We start from the raw sequence: 22,856 nt of genomic DNA on the forward strand, positions 1-22,856 counted from the left end.
TTAGGAGACACCCTCCTAGTCTTCAAAGGAAGTGCATCCGTGAGATGTCATAACGTGCAGAGCTTTGCTGCTTTTACTGGCTCTACATGGGTGTGCAGGGCAAGCCTACAGGGAACATAATACATGATCAAAGACTTGGATTGTGTACAAAGATTTAAAGGCAGTCAATGGATAAGCACGAAAAAGCAGCATGAAAACATGCTTTTCACAAGTACACGGGGTTGTGAAAAATATTGTACTTCTTTGTCTGATAGCTGCTATGCCCCAAGGTGAAGAGCACACAAAGGACTACCCAGAGATGCCAAGAAAGATGTACCCATTAGGATAGGAAGGCCTTTAACAATATACAGCTCTTGTACATGGCTCAATTTTCTTAAGGAAGACACTGTAGTTTTCAACCTAGACTGATAGACTCATTGACTCTCAAAGGAACTTGTCTCTAGGGAGACAAAAAAATTGTTAGTACAGAAAAACAAACTTGGGGAATTAATACAAGACAACAGTTGTTTTGTTTTCTTTTTTTTTCTTTTTTTTTCCTTTGTTTTTTTTTCAGTTCAACAAAGTTTGATGGTTATTTTAAAATGCTTCTGTACAGTGACCAGGTATCACATGCAAAACTCTCTCCAAACAACTGTTTTGTTTACTTTATATTAACTACACTGCATTGGACATTTTGAAAGACAAAAGGTGGGAGAAAGGGGGAAAAACAGAAATGGATGTCTAAAGAGCAGAGAGGAAAGTCTGGAAAAGCTACCCCTGAGAGTAATCATCAGAAGAATGGAAATGCAAATACATATATTTTCAAACATACGTTTAGGTACCAGCTCTGTTGGTGCTGTAACATCTGCTTCTCTGTAACACACTGTTGGATCCACAATGTCACTGCCAGGAGGAGGGTAAGGTGGGGGTGGGGGGATCACTAACTGTGGGGGACCACGAGTGGTGCCCCTAGGAGGCTTTTGTGGCACCTGCCGTCCATCACCTACAGGAGGATCAATTGATTTGTTACTTCATTGCAAGATAATGATGGCTCCGTTCATTGTTACTTTTAAAAAACACATTGATTTTCCCTCACCCACATCCAAAGTCTCTCTGGATCTAATTTTGCACTTATTTACATCCAAATAATTAAGGGAGAAGGAAAAGGTGGGTCTTAAACCAACAGCAATGGGACCAGATTTGAGATCAGCACATACATGTACATTACAACTCACAGTTAAAATTACCGGTTTTGGCAGGTGGAAGGACGGAGAAAAATAGTTCAGCAAAATAACAAAAAATAAAATTAAAAGGTTGTGTAAGAAAATGTGAAAAATATGTTTTATTTTATCTTCTGAAGTGCCAAACTCCTGAATCTGTTGACCTCTCAGATGCTTTATGTAACTACTTTCCTGACTCTTCCTGAGAGAAAGAGGATGACACCTTAGGTCGCTGTTTTGAAGTAGTTATCTTACAGGTTCTTATGTTCTTCTTTTTGAGTCAGTTTTTATCATTTTGACATTGTAGAGAAGCAGATGATTAAGTTGGTTTTTGTAAAATAGTGTTTGAAGCTATCAAAGGAAATGCCCATAACTTTGTCTGGGATTATGTGCAATACCTAAACAAATACATATGCCTTTGCACTCGGTGAACCACTTTCAATATTAAAAAGCTGCTGCAAGTTTGTAATGTAAAGAACTTGAGCTACTGTTATTTGGAAAGTGCTTAGAGGTTGAAAGTGCACTGAGGAATCATGACTACCTGCTCGTTCTGCTTTCATACCCTGCCTCAAGCATTTGCTGTGGTCATTGCTGAATATGGGTGCTGGCAGACACAGATGTTTGGTCTGATCCATTCCTACACTCTCCAGTTTGTGCTTTGGGGCTGCTGAGAAGGTAAGTAGTACCAAGGGGGAAGAAAAAAGATTAAACCATTAAGATTTTTTTCTTAGGAGTCACCACCTTCCAGAGGAGTATCTTCCAGTGACACAATTTAATGATGGCAAATGTGCAAGGCCTTTTCTACTGCTTTGAGGAAATTTGGCACAATACTTTGGTGCCACAATAACTGATTCAGTATTGAATACTACAGGGAATTTGCCAGTGTGAGAATATTTTTATAAGATCTTTTGCTTTGATTCACATGGCTAACTTGAGAGTTACACAGGTATCTTTAATACTTTTTCCATTATGTGGCTGACTATTTCTTGCAGCACGTTTTTTCTCCTCACTGGAGTCTTGCTTTTTTCACAGCTTTTCTCTCATGCTTTCAGAGCCATCTGTGCTTTCTCATTGTTTTCTTGCAAGGGCCCCGAAGAGAGGCTGTTTTACCAACCCTCTCTGGCTGTAACATTTTTTCTTGTTAATGAACACATTCATTCAAGAAAGTAGCAGAAAACAAAAAGCGCTGAAGACAGGGCTACTGTGGGACGAGTTCTTTGTCAGTGTAAAATAATAAGGCTTCATTAAAGCAAATGATACTACAGAATCCTACATGAGCAGAGTCTGGCCAGCAAGCACTTATGTACACAGTTCTGAACAGACTAGAAGTAGCTCTGCTTTGCTATAACTCATCTGCAACATTTGAGAACCAATATTAAAAAAAAAAAACAAAAACAAAACAACCAAACAAAAAACTCCAAACCACTTATAAAATGCTAAAGCAGTAAATGTCATCAAAAAGTGACTAGTAGTAGGGCAAAGCGTGAGAAACGGTAGAGTGTGACATCTGTAGCAATTAAAAGTAAGCCAATTTGCTGAAAACTCCTGTGTTATATGGCCCAGCAATAACACTGCCCTTAGAGAGTTTAAATAAGAGATGTCAGTGAAGTCAAATGTGTCACATGATAATGGACTCCTGCTGCTACATAAATGCTGAGGCATTAAATGTGAAGCATTTACTGAAAATAAATGTTGGAACAAAGCCAAGAGGTTTCTTTCTAAACTGTGAGACATTTGTAATGTAAGCAATTATGTATGACAGAATGTCATATCTGTATGTCTTCAGCATTTTATGAAACATGAGGTCAAAGGCATGAACTCAAGTGCACTGAGTGCATTATGGCACTTGAAGAATGATTCTCTTAATGTACTGAAAAATGAGTTCCAATATGCAGGGTCATTATCTCATAACTTGATCCATTATAAAATCACTTTGCTCGCTGGAAGCATAGTCCTGGTGTCCTCACTCAGGCAAAGCTCTCACGAATCTGAACAAGCTACCAGGCAGATAACAACAGAGGTCTGGTAGAATGTTTTTCAGTTTTCCTGTGTGAGTAAATGTGGTGCCACATGCAATTGAAGCTACAGTTTCTTTTGTTGAGTCCAGGTATGTATGGCATTCCTTTGAGAGCATCAGTTCTTTTCTTCTACTGATTAGCTAAAGAATCATCAGACACTGATTTAAAATAAAACTGAGGATGAAATTTAGAAAAAACCACCTCTACTTTATATGGGCAGCTGATGTCAAACTGTTGGAGGAGGAGGACTACATGAAAATCAAATGTCTTCAGGTTTTAGAAACATGAGGAAACGCTGAACCAAGTAGACTGTACTTTGGTTCTCGCAGAACTTCATGGCTTCAGATGCATTCAGTATTGCCTGACCTATCTCCATTTATTAGCATTTCCATTTACTATTTCTGTATTTGCATTTACTAGCAAACCAGTCATGACCTTCAAGGTGCAGAATGGCCCAGGGCTAGTGCTTTTGCATATAAAGTTTTTGCCAAATATTCAAACCATCTGATGAGTGTTATCTACATTTTACAACCCTGTGGTACTCTGAATGGTGCCATTAAAAAAAACCAAAAAGAGGTAATTTATAAACACTTATTTCCAGACTTTCATTCTGCAGAGAAATGTAGTTTTTCACCCAAGTTACAAAGGTTTCCAAACTCACAGCATAACAGAATTAAGGCAACTTCAAGCAGTGAGCATTGAAAGCACATGAATAGGGTTATTCAGGAGAAAAGAACGCCTCTCACCCATTGTGCTCTTCCTCTTGTCTTCCCTGTCTTCTGTCCTGTTTGGCATGGCAGGAGTGGGTGGAGCAGATGCAGTTGGTGGAAGAGGGGCACGCCTCTTCTTTTTCCTCAAATCATTCAGGGATGCTCCTTGTGATATCTAACAAAGTTGAAAAATAAGCCCAGTAAAGGATATATTTTGTTGGTATTGTAAATTTTCAATAACAAAAAAAAGTGCTTGCCATATGACCTAATTTCTCAGCTCAGTATATTTATAATGAGCAAGCATTAATAGTGACAACCAGAGATTAAACAATTACAGTAATATTGCACTCAGAAAAGGAGAGAGACAAGAACTGCAGATGAGTGTCACAGCAGAAATACCAGTCTGGTAGGCATTTGCTGGTTTTGGAAAAAGTGAACTAGAGAGTCCAACACTCAGCAAAGCAGAGTATGACACTATGTGTGTTGTTAAGCTTGAGCCATAACATGATCTTCTTTTTTCATTGGTTTCTTCAAACCTTAAATTATGGTTAAATACTCCAATTTGCATGTAGAGTGAATAAAGTCTTCTTAATTTCTTTTATTTTCCTCTCCAATTGTTGTCTAAGAGAGGAGAATCAGAATTGACTGTTTGCTTGCATGATGATATGAGGTCACACTGTACTCCATTCATGCCCACTGGACTTCACAGACATGCTTTTGAAGATCTGCAACACCTTGGCTTCCAATAATTGCAACATGCTGGTCGATATGCCAACACTTTATTACTATTTATGTTGCTTTTAAAAATAAGAAAAATGTTATTACAAATTGCTTGGCTTTCACCGGGTTGCATAATATTTTCTGTAGCTTAATGGAACTTAGCTCTACTTCCTTTTTCCGGAAAAATAATAATAATAAAACCACGTAGGAAAATCTGCGGAATTTTTGTATTTGAAAAGTACTGACAACACTAGTCAGTACCAGGGTTTGCTGAGGCAGAGAGTAATGGTGGCCTCCATATGACATGCAACTGGTATTCCTCCAAAGAAGTCTTCACTTCTTTAATTTAACTGGTCTGTCTGTCCCAATACTTCTGTATCTAATATACAGAACTGTGTGTGGTTTTCTACTATTTTAAAGTGTCTGCTAATAAAAATAAAAATAAATACAAATAACAGCAGTTCTATTCGTAATATTTCCGTTAATCCAGAGGATTAATGGAACCTTAAAATGCAATTGTGGTGGGAGATTTCATTAAGCAAATAGTAGCTTCACACTGCTTAAGTCTACCACTAGAATTCAGAGGAAAGGCACTCATTTACAGATTTCCTCTCCTACACTGAGTAAAAAAAATCAGAATGAATTTTACAAACATTAGGATATGAAAAGAGTCTCCTCCACTTAGCCTTCCTTTTTAAAAGCACTCAGGAGGGTCTTGCATTTAAAAAAAAGAACCTTTTTGTTCCCACCTTTGAGGATTTTGCTTTAACCACCATGCCACATGACAATCACACATCTCCACCCCTTGGTGAACCTGCATCCTGCATGGGAGAAACTTGGTAGTAACCACTTGGTAGTAACCATTGGGCATAGAGCACAGCAACCAGGATGAGCAGCAGCCCCACACCAAACAAGGGTGGGAAAGAAAGGTGTCCTGGTCCCAGTTCCTACTATCATGGATTATGTCAGCATTTTATAATAAATTTCCACCAGATACAGTGCATGACTAAAGCCAGTGAGGTTAATCTAGACAAAGTCAGGCATAGTAAATGGGCATTAATTATTGAAATAATTATTGAATTATTAAATAAAAAATAAATGCTAGGAGTAACTAGAAATTTTGTGGACCTAAATTTTGGTCACCAAATTTCACAGAATTTAAAAAACATTGGACTTATACCTAGAAAACAGCACTACACCAAATGCTCAAAACAGATACAGTAAAATTTTAGAGCTCCACTGAAAAATTTTTTCCCAATGTTACAGTGTTGCTCTGTATTAAGACGGGTCACTTTCAGAGAAACTGCCTGTAGAAGTTAGAAAAGAACCACAACTAACTGAAGTTGAAACAGAATGCCCAATATTGAGCTGAACATGGGAAACTCTCTTCAGTGAAACAGACTCATCATGCTTTGGTTTCAAGGGGAATTATATCAAGCACAGCCACCTAATGTTGCATTCTTCTCTATTGAGGAAATTGGCAAATACAGACTCTGGGAAAAAAAAAAATCCCATTCTTGTGCCCTGCATTTTAAATAACAACATGTAGGCTCTTAATACTGCATCTTGATTCTTCAGGATACTAACTTACAGAAAAAAAAAAAAAAAAATTATCAAAGTGGGAATTTTGATTACCACAAAGACTGCAAAATTCAGTAGCTATGGAAAACTTGAATTATCTGGGAGACAGCACCATCTGAACTTTCACAACACTTCATAAGGACCAGCTGGACTTTTGCAGTTGTTTAATGGCATTTTGCAGCTTCCACCTTCACTCCTCCCTCTCCAGACAAAAATGTCATTTTATTTTAGGACAAAAAATGGTTGGACTGATGATTTAAAAGATAAAGCCAGGAAATCATGTGAATCAAGACAGAAAGTAAGGAAATGTGTCATCCCACTTAAAATTATAGAAATCACTAATCACCCTTCTCCAAGTACCAGAAGTGAAGGATGTTCTCTTGGTATAGTCAAATCCCACAGACACACAACTGCTTTTCTATGAAGAAAGGATCCTTGTTAGAAGTCAGCTTATCCTTTTCAGCTCCACATACTCTTATTTAGCAGAATCTTCTGAGGAGCATTGCATAGATGAATGGATAACCGCATTGCTACAGTTAAAGAATAGGCTAGAAAATAGCTACTGCATGACTACAATAAAGTTTGGTGAAATACACACACAAAAATGCTTTTATTACGGTGTCAGCTAAGCGCAGTATTCTTCACAAACACCATAAAGAAGATGAAAAGCTTGTTTAAAGCCACTCATGCTACAATGTGTGTAAGAAGTGTCTAGTTCAAGCAGAGGTCATAAAAATTGTTAGAAGTATCTTCTCTTCAATCCCAATTTTGGTAAACCTATGAGGTTAAACACAAATGGAAAAAGCACAAAGAAAATTCTGTTTCTTTCTTCCTATTGTATATACAAAACCAATAGAACTTGAAAATAATTTGTTATGGTTGGTTGCTTCTTTTATTAAGAAATCAAGCCTTAACAATATTATTTGGAGTAATTTCCCATTGAAACTTTGTTACAGGAACTCCCTCTGATTCTAACAGTATTTCCTTGTCTTAGCACTTGTGCTTCACCTATGTTTATCAACAAAAAATATTAGATCAGCTTCTTTTACAACAAATACATAATTTGAAAAGATGTTCATTAAGTTCTGACTAAAATTAATACCATGTACTGAACTAGAGATGAATAAAAGAGGTCAAGAGGACCCAAATCTGAAAAATAGTGTAATTTCTCTTCCCCTACTGATAAGACCACACACAATAATAATAATAACAGTAATAATAAAAATCCATCACATTCAGGGCTCACATGCTCTTTGAAAAATACTTCCAATATTGCAGACAAAATATCTGAGCAATGTGCTGAATGTGTTTTCCTACTGTGAAAGCTCAACATACTTATCAAAATTTGTGGGTTCTAGATAAGATTTGAAAATATATTTAGAGCATAACAACGATATCATGGGGAGGTTACTTGTCAAGAAAGTGTGGAAAATAATCCTACAAGGCCAATGCTTGAAATTTTCAACCAGTAGCATTTCACAGTCACCCTACAGTCACTTGCAAATGACCTGTGGGCACTGTAAGAGTGCATGTGTAAACTGAGTTTAAGTTTCTTCATGTGTAAAAGTCCAGTATTTAATTCGGGTCAGGTTGGAATGAATATGAAGTAATGAAAAATACTAAAGGAGGCCCAAGGAAACAAAAGCCACCACTACTGAAAATTCTTCAAGCATTCAAAGACAAGGGGGTTCTCAGATAAATTTACAGTGTGAGCTCCACTCCTTTGCCTTGCGTGTCTTTTACTTACTGGTCAGATGCTGGTTTCGTATTTGTCAGCCCTTCCCTTTAAAACTTTCCAACAGAAATGTTTATTTATGACTAAGTACTAAGTCATCTGGTAAACGCAAACTTTCTTTTACCCACAGACCCAACTAGGCTCAAATTCACTGCAGGTTTACGGCTCCCAAAACTGCGCCTCCTTCTGTAAACCAGAAATCATTAATTGGAATAGTTTATGCTTCAAAATCAAAACCAGTCTTTCCAATATTTTTATAAACATTAGAAGAAACATTTGTCTTATAGAAACAGATTTTTCCTTTTATTATCACCCCTATCATTTTGCCACAGAAAAGATAAAATCTTGAAAACCTAAGAATTTTCCAGTCTCAATATTTAACAAAATTCTCCTTAAAGCAATTTTATTCCTCAAACAACATAGCTACAGATGATACAGATATATCAGCAATAGAATCATGTTCGGAATAAGGATTGCTTTTAAGGGATGTCAGATTATTGTTGAGCATATGCAAATTAAAAAAAAATTGTATAGCATATGATATAAACTGTGTGAAGAAAGTCCTTGTTATTTTCATTTCTTTGTCCTTTCTTTGCAATGTTACACATCAGGACCATTTTTTGTTTTATAGAGGAATTTGTATACAAATTGTCTTATTAATGGAAACTGGATGATAGTAAAAATTATTTTTAGAAGTAAAGAAAAAGAATTGGATAAAGGACACATGGATTCAATCACCAGCACACCCTCATTAAAAAGTGGTTCCATCACCCTACACTGACTAGACACACACTCTGATTTAAGAGAGCCAGATTCTGATACACCTGCTGGTGATGATATTGTGTGGGGTCAGAATGCCTATTGAATCTCAAAAATGTTTAAATGCAGTCCAAAGGAAAAAAAACCACAAAGCTAACATGTAACTGAACAAACAACAGTATCATCCCAAACTATGTGTGCAACCATCTCAAACCTCTTCCCCTCGCAAAAAAAAATTAATAAAACTTGAAATAATTAAGAGCTGTTTTACAAGAAGTTCTAAAAGAAAAATTTCATTAATCGGCTTTAAACTCTTGATATAGCTGCACTAATCCTTTATAATATTCTATGAAAGACAAGTGATAGATTGATATGTAAGATTTATGGGTTTACATTTAAATACATATTCCTATGACATAACTCAAAGCAGTTGAGAAGAAAATATTTTGATCCTAGAGGAGTCGTTCTAGGAAAATCAGACAGATAAATCTTTCAGCTGCAGAATGGAGACATAAATCTGTCCAGTAAACTTGATGATATAAAAGCTATTCTGCCCAGCTGATTCTGCATTTTCACAGGGCAACAGATGTTTCAACATGCCTAGCACTAGAAACCACAAGAAGTCCTAGCTGAACATTAATGTGTCTTATACAACATTTACTCATGTGCCTAATATTCCTCAGACAGGTCATACATCATTAGTCTTTTCACTGGCATATACTGACACAGGAAAATTCAGTAAGCTCTCAAAACTGGGTGTATGAGCAACTCATGAGGCTGACAACTGCAAGCTACATTGAATAAAATTATCTATTCAGCAACGAATCTCTCCACTTTCTTTCCTTAGTGGGTACTATCCTGTTTCATTTGATTAACAGATGAATATTTAATCCATAAGTACACAAGTGCATTCAAAGACAGCAGCCTGATGTCTCCCAGAAGCATGCCCTGATGTTGCAGAATGCATTTGTATGGGTTATTTAAAATACTTACTAGGATACCATGCAATACAACAACAAATTACCAAAACAACAGACACAGAGATAATAAAAAATCTAGCACACTGAAACACTTTTAAACAAAGTATTGTTTGGGAAACTTGTCATTTTGGTAAAATGCACAGAAATAACTCTACTTTAGAAATTAGCAAACAGTTTCTCTGCATTGGTCATTTTCATTCCGTACATGTTGATGTGTTGGATCTCACAAGTCTGGCAATAAAATAAATAATAATAGGTTTTGCTTTGAGTGAGCCATATGAGTAAGTATGCTGGGATAGCAGGACTGATATATGGACCGAAGCTTGTGTAACTCTTGACACACCACTTTCCTGGGCAACAGATTTAGATGGGAGACTCCCAAGCTACCACCAACTTGAGTTTAAGTCCATAGTATTAGCAAGCAACTCTTGGAACAGGATAGCCATGTTTCAGTCCTGACAACACCACTCTCTATTAGGGGGTTTCCTCCTGTCTCTGAAATTCTGCACTGTGCCTCCCTGTACTGTGCAGGTGTCTGTCTCACCTGGTGGCTGCATCCCACCTGTACTCCCTGCCTCAGCCTCCCAGCTACTTTGCTGCTGGAAGCGCTCAGGCACTGTGGGATATCTGCCTTAGAACTAGAGTGCAAACTGCATCTGCCTTCTGAAAATGTCCCTACCAATAATATTTTAATCACATATCAAAATATTTTGCATAATTTTGCCCATGATGTTTAATTTCAGATTGATTTTTTTTATTCTATAACTTTGGTGTTAAACAGAATTTTATAATAAAATTTAATATTGATTATCAAAAATCAAGCTCTGACCGCATAAATACCTCAGCGTCAATAACAGATAAAAGCTTAGTATTTCTGGATTTTACAGAAATTGCTATGTTCTTGTGCTATTTTATCCACAAAATGAAGAAGACAAAAGGTGAGTATGTCCTTGAATACTTGGCTGATTGGTGACAGAAAGCTAAATCAGTTAACACAAGAAAGCCAGTACAAGGTGAAGGGGCAAGCTCATTTTTCCATCTGTTTTTATAGAACACACCCTTTGTGAAATGTCACAGTCAAGGACAGTTAAAAATTAATGTCATTCTAATCTTTAAACCCTTTAACTTGTTCAGTTAAATGTGTCAGACAGGAAACCATCCATAAACAAATCTGAGATGTTAAATTACTAAGATAGCTGTGATTTCCTTCTTTGCAAAATCTCATTTCTAGCTACACTATTATTTCCACTGAAGGAAATCACTCTATAACGCCAAATATTTTCACACGCATTGAAACATGTAGACTACACAAGACTGCGGATGTTTGCTTTGGCAAAGAATTCAACTTCCTCTGTTTCTCAGAATACAATGTAATTCTCCTCATTTATGTCTTTATTTAGGGGGAGAAAAACCAACAAAACCTTAAAAATCACATTTTTAAACCACTGCAAACTGATTTGCTACCAATATTAATTTCTCCTCTAGAGAAGTTGAATAAAAAATGGTAAAATCAACCTTCAGATTTTAATCTCATATTTGTGTACATCTTTTTTCATTAGAACTATACGGTTAACAGAGTAAATGAACAATAAGACTGGAAGATGAACAGTAACAGTGCAGTTCATATTTCTTCAGACAATTTTCTCAATGAATTTGTTATGATCAGTGTAATCTTAAGTGATTGCCTCTTGGAAAGAATTTTATACATTATCTTTCCTTTCTCAGTCTCACATCCTGGATTACAGGCTGGATGATTGGCTGATCTGGTTGTCTGTCCTTAAAATCTTAGAGATACCATGAAGATTTGCAAAAGTTATTTTTCATCTTTTTCCAATATTCTGCCAAAAAGATGTGTTGTAGCCTAAAATCTGTTAGGGCTAGAATATGGAAGGGAATTCACACAAACATATGACAAAGAGCAAGGAGAACACTATCCTTTCTACTTCCAATAAGTGACATACTTTCTTGGGGCTTTTATGTTTTTCTCTAGACTTAAAATTTCCTTCTGTAGAGATAACCAAGTTAAATTTCTAGTGCTTAGAACTAAGTCCTAGGCAATCACCTTGGCAGTCTTCTAAATGTAGAGAAAAACATATCAGATTATTTCTAGTGTTCTACACCTCTCTATAAGACTTCTCCTTCTGCAGACACATAGAGTGCCTGGGAAACATGGTTTAGGCAGTAAATCAAGTATAGTTCCTGATTCCTTTCCGATTTGATAGGTCCATAGAATGGTTTGGATTAGAAGGGACCCCTAACTATCCCCTCACTTGCCACGCCTTCCCACTGCCCCTTTCAAATTCCCATTTAAGCCTAGCTCTTTCCAGCACTTATTAATGCCAACCAAAAGCCTCTTCCACAATCTAAAAGCACGAAGAGGGGAGAATAGCAAACTGGTACCATAGTGTCAATTAGATATATTACTTGGACTGTAGTATGACATGGTTCTACATCAAGGTACCCTCCACAAGTGCAAAATTTTATTATCCAAAATTAGATTCTGCTATGAAGACTTGACTTGTTTGAGGAATCCTTCATGGCACACTGCTTGTTAGCCATGTCTGGAAGTGTCAGCAACATAGAGCTGAGCAGGACTCAGGGGCTGTCTACTGGGTCTCAGGAGATGAGAAATTATATTCTATTGACAGGCACACTGCAAACAGAATGAGGTCCTATTTCTCTAAATGACCTAATGGCAACTTTAAAGACGGTGGTGCCAGACTCTTTACTGTGGTGCCCTGTCACAGGAGAAGGAGCAATGGCCATAAACTAAAACACACGAAGTTGCACCTCAACATGCAGAAGAACTTCTTTATCTTGAGAGTGGCAGAACACTGGAACAGGTTGTCCAGGGAGGTTGTGGAATCTCCCTGTCTGGGTCAAAACCCCTCTGGACGTGTTCCTGTGCAACCTGCTCTAGGGGACCTGCCTTGGTAGGGGAGTTGCATTGGATGATCCCCAGATGTCCCTTCCATTCCTAAGAATTCTGCAATTATGTGAAAAATAGCTTGAAGTAACAGAGAACAATTTTATTTTTTATTATGCCTGTGATATTTTCCCTTATTTTCTTATTTGGCTAAACAATGATTATGCAAATAAGCCATAAAATTAAACTTGATTGACAGAGCACACATTTACTTTGTTAATTTTTCTATTCTGTAATTTTTTACCTTTTTAATTTAGGATCTATGTAAGGTGGAGTTAGAAGCAAAGTCTGAAAAGTGATGCAAACCCAGTTTCTAAATTAAGCACAGTGCTAGGGTCATTTTTCATTGCCCATTGAATGCCAGTTCTTCAGAACTCTAGCTGCTCAAAATGATCTTTGTCTATTAACTTCCCCTAAATACCCTGCCCAACAAAGCCTCATAATTACTTGACACATACTTTCTTCTTTAATGAGAGTTAAAGCTTACAATGACATCAGCCTGTTCTATTTGTCTGAGACTTGCAAGCCAGATGAAGTTTACTTACTGAGCGCTACAACCCTGCCAAAATTCAGGGCTGCATAGAACAGTATGTTCCAGCCCTAATGTCTTGCCAGTTTTCAATGAAGTGCTTGACAGAGACCACATGTGGAGGTCAAGTGATGCTATCATGATCTCACCAGATGGTAAGTTGTGGTATCGTTCCCAAGGCAGGTAGTATAGACTGTTCAGAAACAGTTGGCAGGTGAACCATGAACTCACAGCCAGAAGCAACTGGATTATTGCAAAAGATCAAGAACGCTATTGATGCTGGCAAAAAGACTATTCCAAGAATTTTTCTTGTACATAATTCAAGAATTCAACTCTCGAGACATATGTTTCTTGAAAAAAATAGAAGTCCTTCTGCCATACAAATCTTGCACTTTTGTATGATTATTATGTATTATTATTATGTATGTTAAATTGTAATATACAGACCCTGGAAGCTCACCTTGCTTGTGCTCTTGCATATACATTAACCATCACCAGGTCACTCCAACATTGATGTCAATTCAGAGGTTATAGTTACACAGGTTAGAGTGCAGGACTGGACTATTCAGAAGACAGTAGGAAAGTAGACCATGGAGGAACCTTACAAAATTTTGCAATTACATTTTCCAACCCCTCTAAAGTAGCAGTCAATCCAAGTCAAATTGTGAAGCACTCAGCATTTCACAAAGTCCAGCCCTCAGTTAAAGAGGTAAGCAATTTAAATTACCATTGCTTCTATTTCCCAGACAAAGTTGCAAAAACTCTATTTCTGAAACTGCAAAAATGCCACACAGTAGATTCCTCTTACAATATAAAAAGATGGAATTTTAAAGCAGATTCCAAGATTTTATATTCTTCTGGTACAAAACCTATTATTTGACTGTGAACATTATCTGAGTAAAGATATTCTCAAGAGGTGTTGCAAAATGAGTCTTATCTCCAACTGCACTTCTGAGAGGCTGTGCCTTCTTGCTAAGACAAAAACTTCTACTGAAATTCTGAACTAACATCCTAGTTCCTACTGGCCAAGCTTCAGGAAAAAAATATAACCAATTGTAGTTAATCGCTTCTTGACTGAGAAAACTTAGACTCCTTTTAAATAATTCATCACACTGTAACACCTTACTCTATTTAAAATTACAGAGAAAAGGAGTTGAAAGAAAAGGAGGAACAAAAAAGCTGCTAGAAAATAAGCTGGCTGCCTAAAAAAAGAGTTGCTTAAAGTTATTAAAAGGTTTTCTGTAACTTTTTTTTTCCCAATGAGACACGTGCTGTTAGTAAATAAATGTGCCAGCAACATGGGTTGAGCATCAGGAGCAATAAAGAGGATGGGTAGCAATTTGGGCTGAAATAACAGAATTTCTTTAGAGGTACATAGAAGAAAATTCTGTAATACAGTATTAAAATACAACATACCCTTAACTGATACTCTTTGGAGATATTGAGAAAGTAGTCACTACACTGGATGTATCATTTAAGCTGTAGTTTTTAATTACTACTTTATAAGAATTAATGTGGATAAGTGCTCATATACCAGAATTAATTTTTGGAGCTGTTTCTATCATAAAAAGAAGTACAAATTAGTCCCTTTCTCTAGAGGCTTTTTTTAGCCTTCCTAAATTTCATGCTTTACATGACAGCAAGATAAGCCTTCAGCCATCATTGCACTTTACTCTTTTCTTTTAATTTGGGCCTGCATCATTTATCCAAACCAAAGTGCAGCTGTTAGCTAAATTAAGCATCCAAACTGCACAGCAAACATTATCTGATGTGCTGTCAGATGGCTTTATGTTTGCCATCTGATTATTGTTTTGTAAGACATGAACAAGTCTGGATATTTCTCATTCACATAACTGAATGTCATGTTTAAAGCTCTTTAAAAAAATGAACAAAACATGTTCAAAGTGGAAATTAATTGCTGAGTTGTAATTTCTTAGTAATTTGCCATGGTAAAGGGTAAAGACCACAGATTTCTTTTACTACTCACTCTTGTTTCTACTAATTGGTTCTGTACACCTTTATAATGGTTTCTGCAAAAAGCTAACACTAGCCAGTTCAGCTCCAGTAGAAATATGAAATATATAAAACTTTCCAGGTTTATGATTGGTTAAAGAGACTATTGTTTCTATAAAACTTAATGTATGTCATCATGAAATTTTAGGTCTGTGAAGGCTAGCAGTTTGTGACTGCTTTTTTGACAAGGACATTAAATGAAAATCATTAAGAAAAGCTCCACCCTTCTAAAGTCTTAAAAAAATATTGCCTGGTTCTTCAAGCAAAAGTGGATAGACAGAGGGAACACCTAAAGGTTGATTTTCTATCTCCTGAGTAGAAATATAATAATTTTCGAGGTAAAACAATAGCCCCATCACTGCACAGGACAGAAGTGTCTCAGCAGCTCCTTCCTCAGAGGACATGCAATCAAGAGAATATACCTGGCATGCACCTGGATCTGATACTGATTTGAAATGCAAAGGGATCACATCTTTCATGATGCTTTTCATTTTGTCAGTGAAAGGCACATGTCCTGTAGAGTGCACTGGACATCACCCTTACAGCCTCCAGCCACCTGTAATATGAGCTGTATACATCTCAGCAGAGATTCAGCCCAAGGGGCCTGCAGATATGACCTTCAGAGTCCTGTGGGGGTCTTTGATACTGCCGCCACACTATCAAGTCATAAAATGTATAACAGGTAAGTTGCTTTAGGGTTCACAGTGCAAAATTCTTATTGGTCCTATGATTTACTAGCAAAACTACCAACTTCATTCTGCACATGAAGTTTTACACTTAGGAGAAAAAACAAAGAGACTGGTGACTGGGAATAGCAATCAGAGGCAGCTGTTTCTGTTTTTAATGGGAAACATGTTTTTCTGGTCATCAAATTACCACTGATAAGAAGACCTAGTGAAGTCATTGTGAATGCTGCCAGTGACTTTTCTGGCGTGATATCAAATTGTATGAGACAATTATTTGGGTACAACTCTCTTCAGTATTCTCCAAAAATAGCTGCATGTATTAGATCAAGGGTTCTGCTTGGGCTTCTTTATTAGACTGTGGCAGGTACCTACAGCACAGCAAAAGAAGAAGAAAGGTATGTTCAGTACTACATTCTTCCAAATACTTTTGTGGTCACCAACTCTCTCAATTTTAGGGGTTTCCTGGTGTGATTTATCTTTCAAAATTCAAAATGGATTTGTCATCCCTGCAGGATTTGTTCAGTCTCCTCTTAAGCCCATGTAAACTTCTAATGTTCATAACAATCTTGGTGGACCAATTCAATGAAGACCCACATGCTTTGACTTTGGGAGTTTGCCTGTTTCCTATTAGCTCCAAATGCTCCTGTAATGGCTAGCTGAAAAGTCAAATCCTTATCCATAGTCTTCAGTCACTTTTTCAAGATGAGAATAATGGTTTACTTAAGTTGAACCATTGACCCTGTACTATACTCTACACCTTTGATCACCCTTGATGTCCTTCCACAAGTCTCATCCTATTCTGTAATATCCTTCTGAAACAATGGGAACACTGTTGTATTTAAGATGGCATAAAAAAAGCTCATAACATACCCTTTGTTTCCTCTTCTAAAATGCTCTGAATCTGATTTGCTGTTTTGATTGCTATTGAGCTTTGAGATGAATTTTTTTTTTAAAAAAAAGCATTTTGATTCTAAGATCTTCCTAATCAGTATCTTAAAAGGGAGAATTCAGAGTGGCCTTTTCTCATGTATACCACTTCACCCTTCCCCATACTAGATTTAAGTACTTCCATCTGCAAGCACTCCTAGCACTGCCTCATAAGGTCTTTCAACTGTTGCTCTTCCTACTCAGCCTTGGTCCTTGCTATCTAGATAACTCACAAAGAAGCAACAAAATTTCTCACTTTACTGTTTCTTTTCCAGGTCACTTCTTAGTATGATCAACATGGATGGTCAAATACTCCAAGGCTGGTGCAACATTTCACCACTAGATGAACAGACCATTTAGTCCTAACCTGAAACCTCTCTTTTCTTTCCTTACTGTCTGTTATTTAAGAGTAAGATGACCTGAGAATTAATACTTGGTTTCCTTATGAAATTCCTGATGAGGGAACTTGGAAGCTTTCTGGAAACCCAGACAGACTGTATCAACCAGATCACATCCATCTGTTTGCTGAATGCATCAAGAGCCCCGTAAGCAAGTTGTAAAGCAGGGTTTCACTTTTACTAAAGGTATATTTACCCCACTCGCTATCTTTACGTAGATGCCAACTGGTTAAATTCTTTATTATATTTCTAGTACAGTGATTTCACGACTATAAGGGGCACCGGATTATAAGGCGTACCTTTTTTTTGCAGTGAGAATCCGTGCACAGCAAAGTAACCAAAAAGAAATCGCGTGAGCCCTGCCGAGCTGCGCGGCCCTGGCCCGGCCCCTCTGAACCACATGGCCCCGTCCCAGCCACATAGTAGAAAGAGACTTACTACAGACACAGCTATTTTATACAATCTGTCCTATTTCAGAGAGTGGTGCAGTCTCTGGCACATCATCTTAAGAATGCTTTGCACAACTGCTGCTCAGACAAAGGAACTACAATGTGCTCCTTAAAGAGCTGAAGTGCACTCCTTGTCTCTGTTATTGGACAAGTGGTTTGATGGTGATTATCTGTCTGTGCCTTAACCTGTGAAAAATGTAAAGCCAAGTTCAACTGTTTTACCATCTCAGACTAAACGGCAACTCTCTGGCCAAAGAGTAAGACAAAATAAATTATTTCTATGTGGTTCTATGAATAGAGGAAAAAGACCCTGTGATACCCATAAACTATCAACATCTGTAGAAATGCATAAATGAAATAAATTAGCTTCTAACTAAACTGCCAGGCAGAATGACTGGAAGAAAAGCACAAATAAAAGCAAAATCAATTAGATACTGAAAGCCTAATGGAAAATTTAGGTAATTACCATGCAGAATTTACAGCCTGGTACACCCAAAACAAGTACAGTAAATTCACGAATACAAGCCGCACTGAGTATAAGCCACATCTCTGGGTGTTGGCAAATATTTCGTATTTTGTCCATAAATAAGCCACACTTGAATATAAGCCACTCTGTTGTTCGCAGTGAGGACCCGCGTGCAACAAAGTTGCCAAATAGTAACAGAACGGCGGCAGGGCGGGGTTTGCTGGCTCAGCTAAGGCTGTGCAGGTTCGGCCCGCTAAGGTAACCCAGCCCGGCGCTGCTGCTCGGCGGGGCCACTGGGGGCCAGCCACCGCTGCCACTGGGCTCATTCACCACAGCCCAGCGCTGCCCCGCGGTGGCAGGCAGGGACGGAGCCCCCCCCACTCCCGCGGTGGCGGGCGGGGACAGAGCCCCCTGCCGCCTCCCCGAGCCGCGGCAGGGGCGGCCCGGGTCCCCCGCCGGCTCCCTGAGCCGCGGCAAAGGCGGCGCCGGGCCCCCCCGTCTCTCCCCCAGGCTGTGGTAGAGGAGGGAAGGAAAGAGCTCTCCCGCCTCTCTCCCCGCCCCCCGTGCTACCTGCAGGCAGCCAGGCTCCACCCGCAGTGCAACAGAGTAGCAATTTGTAACAATCGCAAAATGCCGACTTTGCAGCAGCTCGGCTCCGCACTCTGGCTGGCACTTCTGAGGTTGCAAATGTCAGAAAATTATTCACATATTAGCCGCTCCTGAGTATTAGCCACATTTCTCATTTAGGAGCAAAATCTTAGTCAAATTAGTGCGGCTTGTATTCGTGAAATTACTGTAATTGCTACATGAATTTGATGTGAAACACAGAAACAAGTAAAACAGATATAATCTCCATTCTTAATTGGTTTATCAATAATTGTTTATCTGTACCAACAGAGAGAGACACATAGCTACTCTTGGACCTTATCAAAATACTGCCCCATGCCAATTGTCTAAGAAGCCCTCAGCCCCTTGATTTGGTATCATACAGCAGTAAAATGTGTACTCCAGCACCCAATATCCAAACTCTAATACAAAAAACTAGCTTCTTTCTTTAAGGCTTACATAACTTGGGCATTTGAACAGTGTTCCAGAGAAAGAGCATCTTTAAAAAAGATTCAAAATCCCTGCCCTCATCATAAAAGTGCTGTTGAGAGATATCACATATTGCCTGAGAATTCTAACAAGTCTGCCACAAAGATTGGAAAAGAGCACAGCTAACACTCATGACATCCCCAGTTAATGAACAAAGACACTTCTAAAAATAGCATGCAGCATTCACATTTCAGGCCTATGCGCATGAAAAGAAAATCTAAATCAGAACAATTGAAAAGGAATATAAACCCAGTCATTAATTAACGTTAAATCAACATTTTAAACACATCAAAAAGTCATTTGAGTCCTCTCCATCCTCCTTCTGAATAAATCCTGTTTTCACATCCTCAGGGAACTTATAAAAACCTGAGAAGTGACCTAAAAGATACAGTAGGTTGTAGAAATAAAAGACACATTTTGAAAAACAGCTTTTTCCTACAACAAAATCTGATTCATTGCATCCTTCCTCAGAATGGGAAAAAATGTATCTGTTATTCTCAAAGGAGACTTCTGGATGCTCCACAGAAAAGAAAAAAAAAACACAAAGCAAAACAAAAATACATTCACAGAACACTTACAGGAGAAAGGAAATGTGTCATAAGAAAAAGGTTGAGAAGACCTCACCCAGAAGACCTTTGAGTCAAGAGAAACCTCCCTTCCTCTCTAAAAGATGATAAAAAAAGCATGCATTCATATCTTGTTGTCTTCTAGTAGACATTTCTGGTTTAGGTGTAACCTATGAAAGGGAGATAAGTAATCTGAAGCCATCCACCCTTTTGTTGGATTCTGGGCTTCTTATTAAAATAGAATACGTCTGTCACATATTTCCCCATGAACTGCCCATTACCTTGCACCTTATACAGAAGTAGTGAGACAAAGTACAAGGTAGAAGAGAAGAAAATATCTATAGCATAAAGGTATCCTGCTGCGGTACAAAATACAAACCTCTCCTTCAAGTATGACTGCAATAGTTCCTACAAAAAATAGGATCTACCAACCAGATAAATCTAAACTAATTTGAAACTTTTCCTCTTGGAACACAGGACTCTGATCTGAAATTTAGACAATAATAAATTACAGTAGATGCACAAAAGAGGAAATAGAAGGAAAGAAGCTGGTATGGGTACCCTGTTTCTAGAGGTGATGTTAATTTAAGTGGGTTTTTGACAGCTGGCTGCAATAAATCTCAGTCCTGTAAGAAGCTGTGGTAGGTGCTCTCATTCAGCTGTGATTCTTCTGTCCCTCAGTTTCCCACAACTGCAGGGCCTGCTGGTATCATGCTTCTATTACAAAAGGACGATTCTCGTAGTCAAAGAAATTTTGTGAGGAAAAAAGGCTGTCATCCACACAAACACAGTGTCTTCCTAAAGGCTCGACTCTTTCTCAGAGGAAAAGCCAACTGCAGGAGCATTATTATTTGAAATGTCAGATTTATTAGAAATACCCAGGGACAAAGCAGATTCGAGACTCACGGGGCACACAGAGAGTTCTACTGGTGGTATCCATACTGACAGAGATGTACATGGCAAGAACTTACTCTACACTGTTCTAGAGGATGTGTATTCATGGTTTTAAGGCTTAATTTGCAGCCACAGGGAACTATGTGATTTTGAAAACCTGAGGAGAACAACAGTAACAGTGTGATTTCGTATCAATCAAGATTATCCTTGCAGCCTGCTAACCACAAATCCGTGGCATTAGATTATAAAGAAGTAAGGTGGATGAGTGGTTATCACTTTGTGCAAACATGCAAGAAAGATAACTGTGCAAAAAACCCTGCTGTGCTGGGGGGACATTAGCAGAAGAAACGCTTGCTTTGCTCAGATTTTTGAATTAACAACCTCAATTCAAACTCCTTTGGTGACAGAAGGTGGCACACTGAAAAATAATATGATATTAAAATCACAGTGGCCAGATACTGAGTTGCTGAGCAACCAGACGTAGCTTCTGACATCTTAAAAGTTCAAAAAACATCAAGCTCCAAAATCAGCTTCCTAATTATGGACAGCTGAGCTAACCATTTCTAAAAATCTTGGCCACTGTTTTAAAATACATCTTACTTCTAAGATTATGAGTCACAATTCCAAGTAGTTTCCAAGTCCATACCTGTAGCATACACACATACACATGGGAAATTTAAGAACTGAAAATTCAGGGACTGATTCTAAAAATTTCGATGAGTCTACAGTTTATTAACAATTTGAAAAAATGTAGTCTATTAATGATGATTTCAATTTTGAAATATTCCTACATTACTGCCTCTATTTTTACTGCCTGAAGATTATTCTGTGGTTCTTGCTGGCAGAATGAATTCTGGATATGTTTTCACTATATGCTGTGCTCATTTGCGGTGTCATTTCAAGTGTTTCAGGGCTGCCTGTAGACAGATACAAATTCAATGGCTTCCAGAAAGGATGCTTCACTGGAGTATTTTTCCTGCTTTTGACCCACTTGCTAACCTCAAGCAAACAGAGAGGACCTAAGCTTTAAATCTCTGGTGTATTCTATTTATATTGATTTACATATAAAAGGACAGTAAATAGTACTGTAACATGAATTCTGCTGTGAGAAAGGCAACCCAACAAAAGCATGAACGTGCTACTAAATGGATAGATGCCTGAGCCAGGGTCCTGCCAGCTCTGCAGCACTCCTACCAATGACTGCCAGCAGAATCAGTGCTCTTTGAAGTGCAATATGCACTGGCAGCATACTTTGGGGGAGAGGAGAGGATGGGGAGGAAAGGAAAGGGAAAGTGAAAGGGAAAGGGAAAGGGAAAGGGAAAGGGAAAGGGAAAGGGAAAGGGAAAGGGAAAGGGAAAGGGAAAGGGAAAGGGAAAGGGAAAGGGAAAGGGAAAGGGAAAGGGAAAGGGAAAGGGAAAGGAAAGGAAAGGAAAGGAAAGGAAAGGAAAGGAAAGGAAAGGAAAGGAAAGGAAAGGAAAGGAAAGGAAAGGAAAGGAAAGGAAAGGGGAAAGGACCACCCTATGTGGTGCTCAGTATAAGAGATCATCAACTAAGAGTCCAAAAACATAGCAATTACTGAAAATATCTTCTACATAAGCAAGACATTTGGCAAATTTTTAGTGTATCTTATTTTCTCCAGGAAAGATAGGAAAATCTCATTGACTTTTGTTATATAATGATTCTCTTAAAGCCAAATTTCTCATTTAGGCGTAGAACTGGTTTATTTTAACTACGGACATTGGGAAAGAAAACTGCCAGAAATTATGAGACTAAGCCTGTGGCTCTCTTTTGGCTGTCTTGCCTTTTTGTTCAGGTGAGTAAGGCTCTTCAATGGATAAGTTATAATTGGTGAGAAATATCAGCCTTGATCAAACTCTGGGTGCAAGTATTCTGCCCTAAAATATGGTCTTGACCAATAATTCAGAGTCAACAACTGTCCTCAGCAACCCAATTTTGAGATCTAAATGGAGAAGAGAGGAATGTAAGAAGCAGGGCAAAACCTCACAGTATGCTATATACATTAGTATGCCTATAGCAACATACAGGAGACTACATAAACATGTAAATAAACCTGAAAGTTGTGTTGGTTTATAATACAACCTTCTAAAAGTGTGAGTCCAGTTCTTCACCTGCACTGAAAACATCAACACATTTTTTACTTAAGCCCACTGTTTTTCCATATAACAACTAAAATTAAAGTCTATG

At 38.1% G+C, this 22,856-nt stretch overlaps 1 protein-coding gene across 6 annotated transcripts in view; it reads right to left on the bottom strand.

The window, feature by feature from the left end:
- Positions 1-22,856, bottom strand: part of COBL (cordon-bleu WH2 repeat protein) — a 256,101-nt gene that overhangs the window by 48,083 nt on the left and 185,162 nt on the right. For 5 of the 6 annotated variants that reach the window (XM_033060207.2, XM_033060222.2, XM_033060229.2 and 2 more), the window contains 2 exons: positions 3,964-4,102; positions 812-982 (listed from right to left, as the gene is read on the bottom strand). In XM_033060207.2, coding sequence (XP_032916098.1) covers positions 812-982; positions 3,964-4,102 — 310 coding nt within the window. The remainder of the gene's footprint in view (positions 1-811; positions 983-3,963; positions 4,103-22,856) is intronic. The other variant, XM_033060237.1, reaches the window with a different exon arrangement.

This window comes from Catharus ustulatus, chromosome 1 (genome assembly GCF_009819885.2).
Source record: "Catharus ustulatus isolate bCatUst1 chromosome 1, bCatUst1.pri.v2, whole genome shotgun sequence".
In the NCBI taxonomy this organism is placed as follows: domain Eukaryota; kingdom Metazoa; phylum Chordata; class Aves; order Passeriformes; family Turdidae; genus Catharus; species Catharus ustulatus.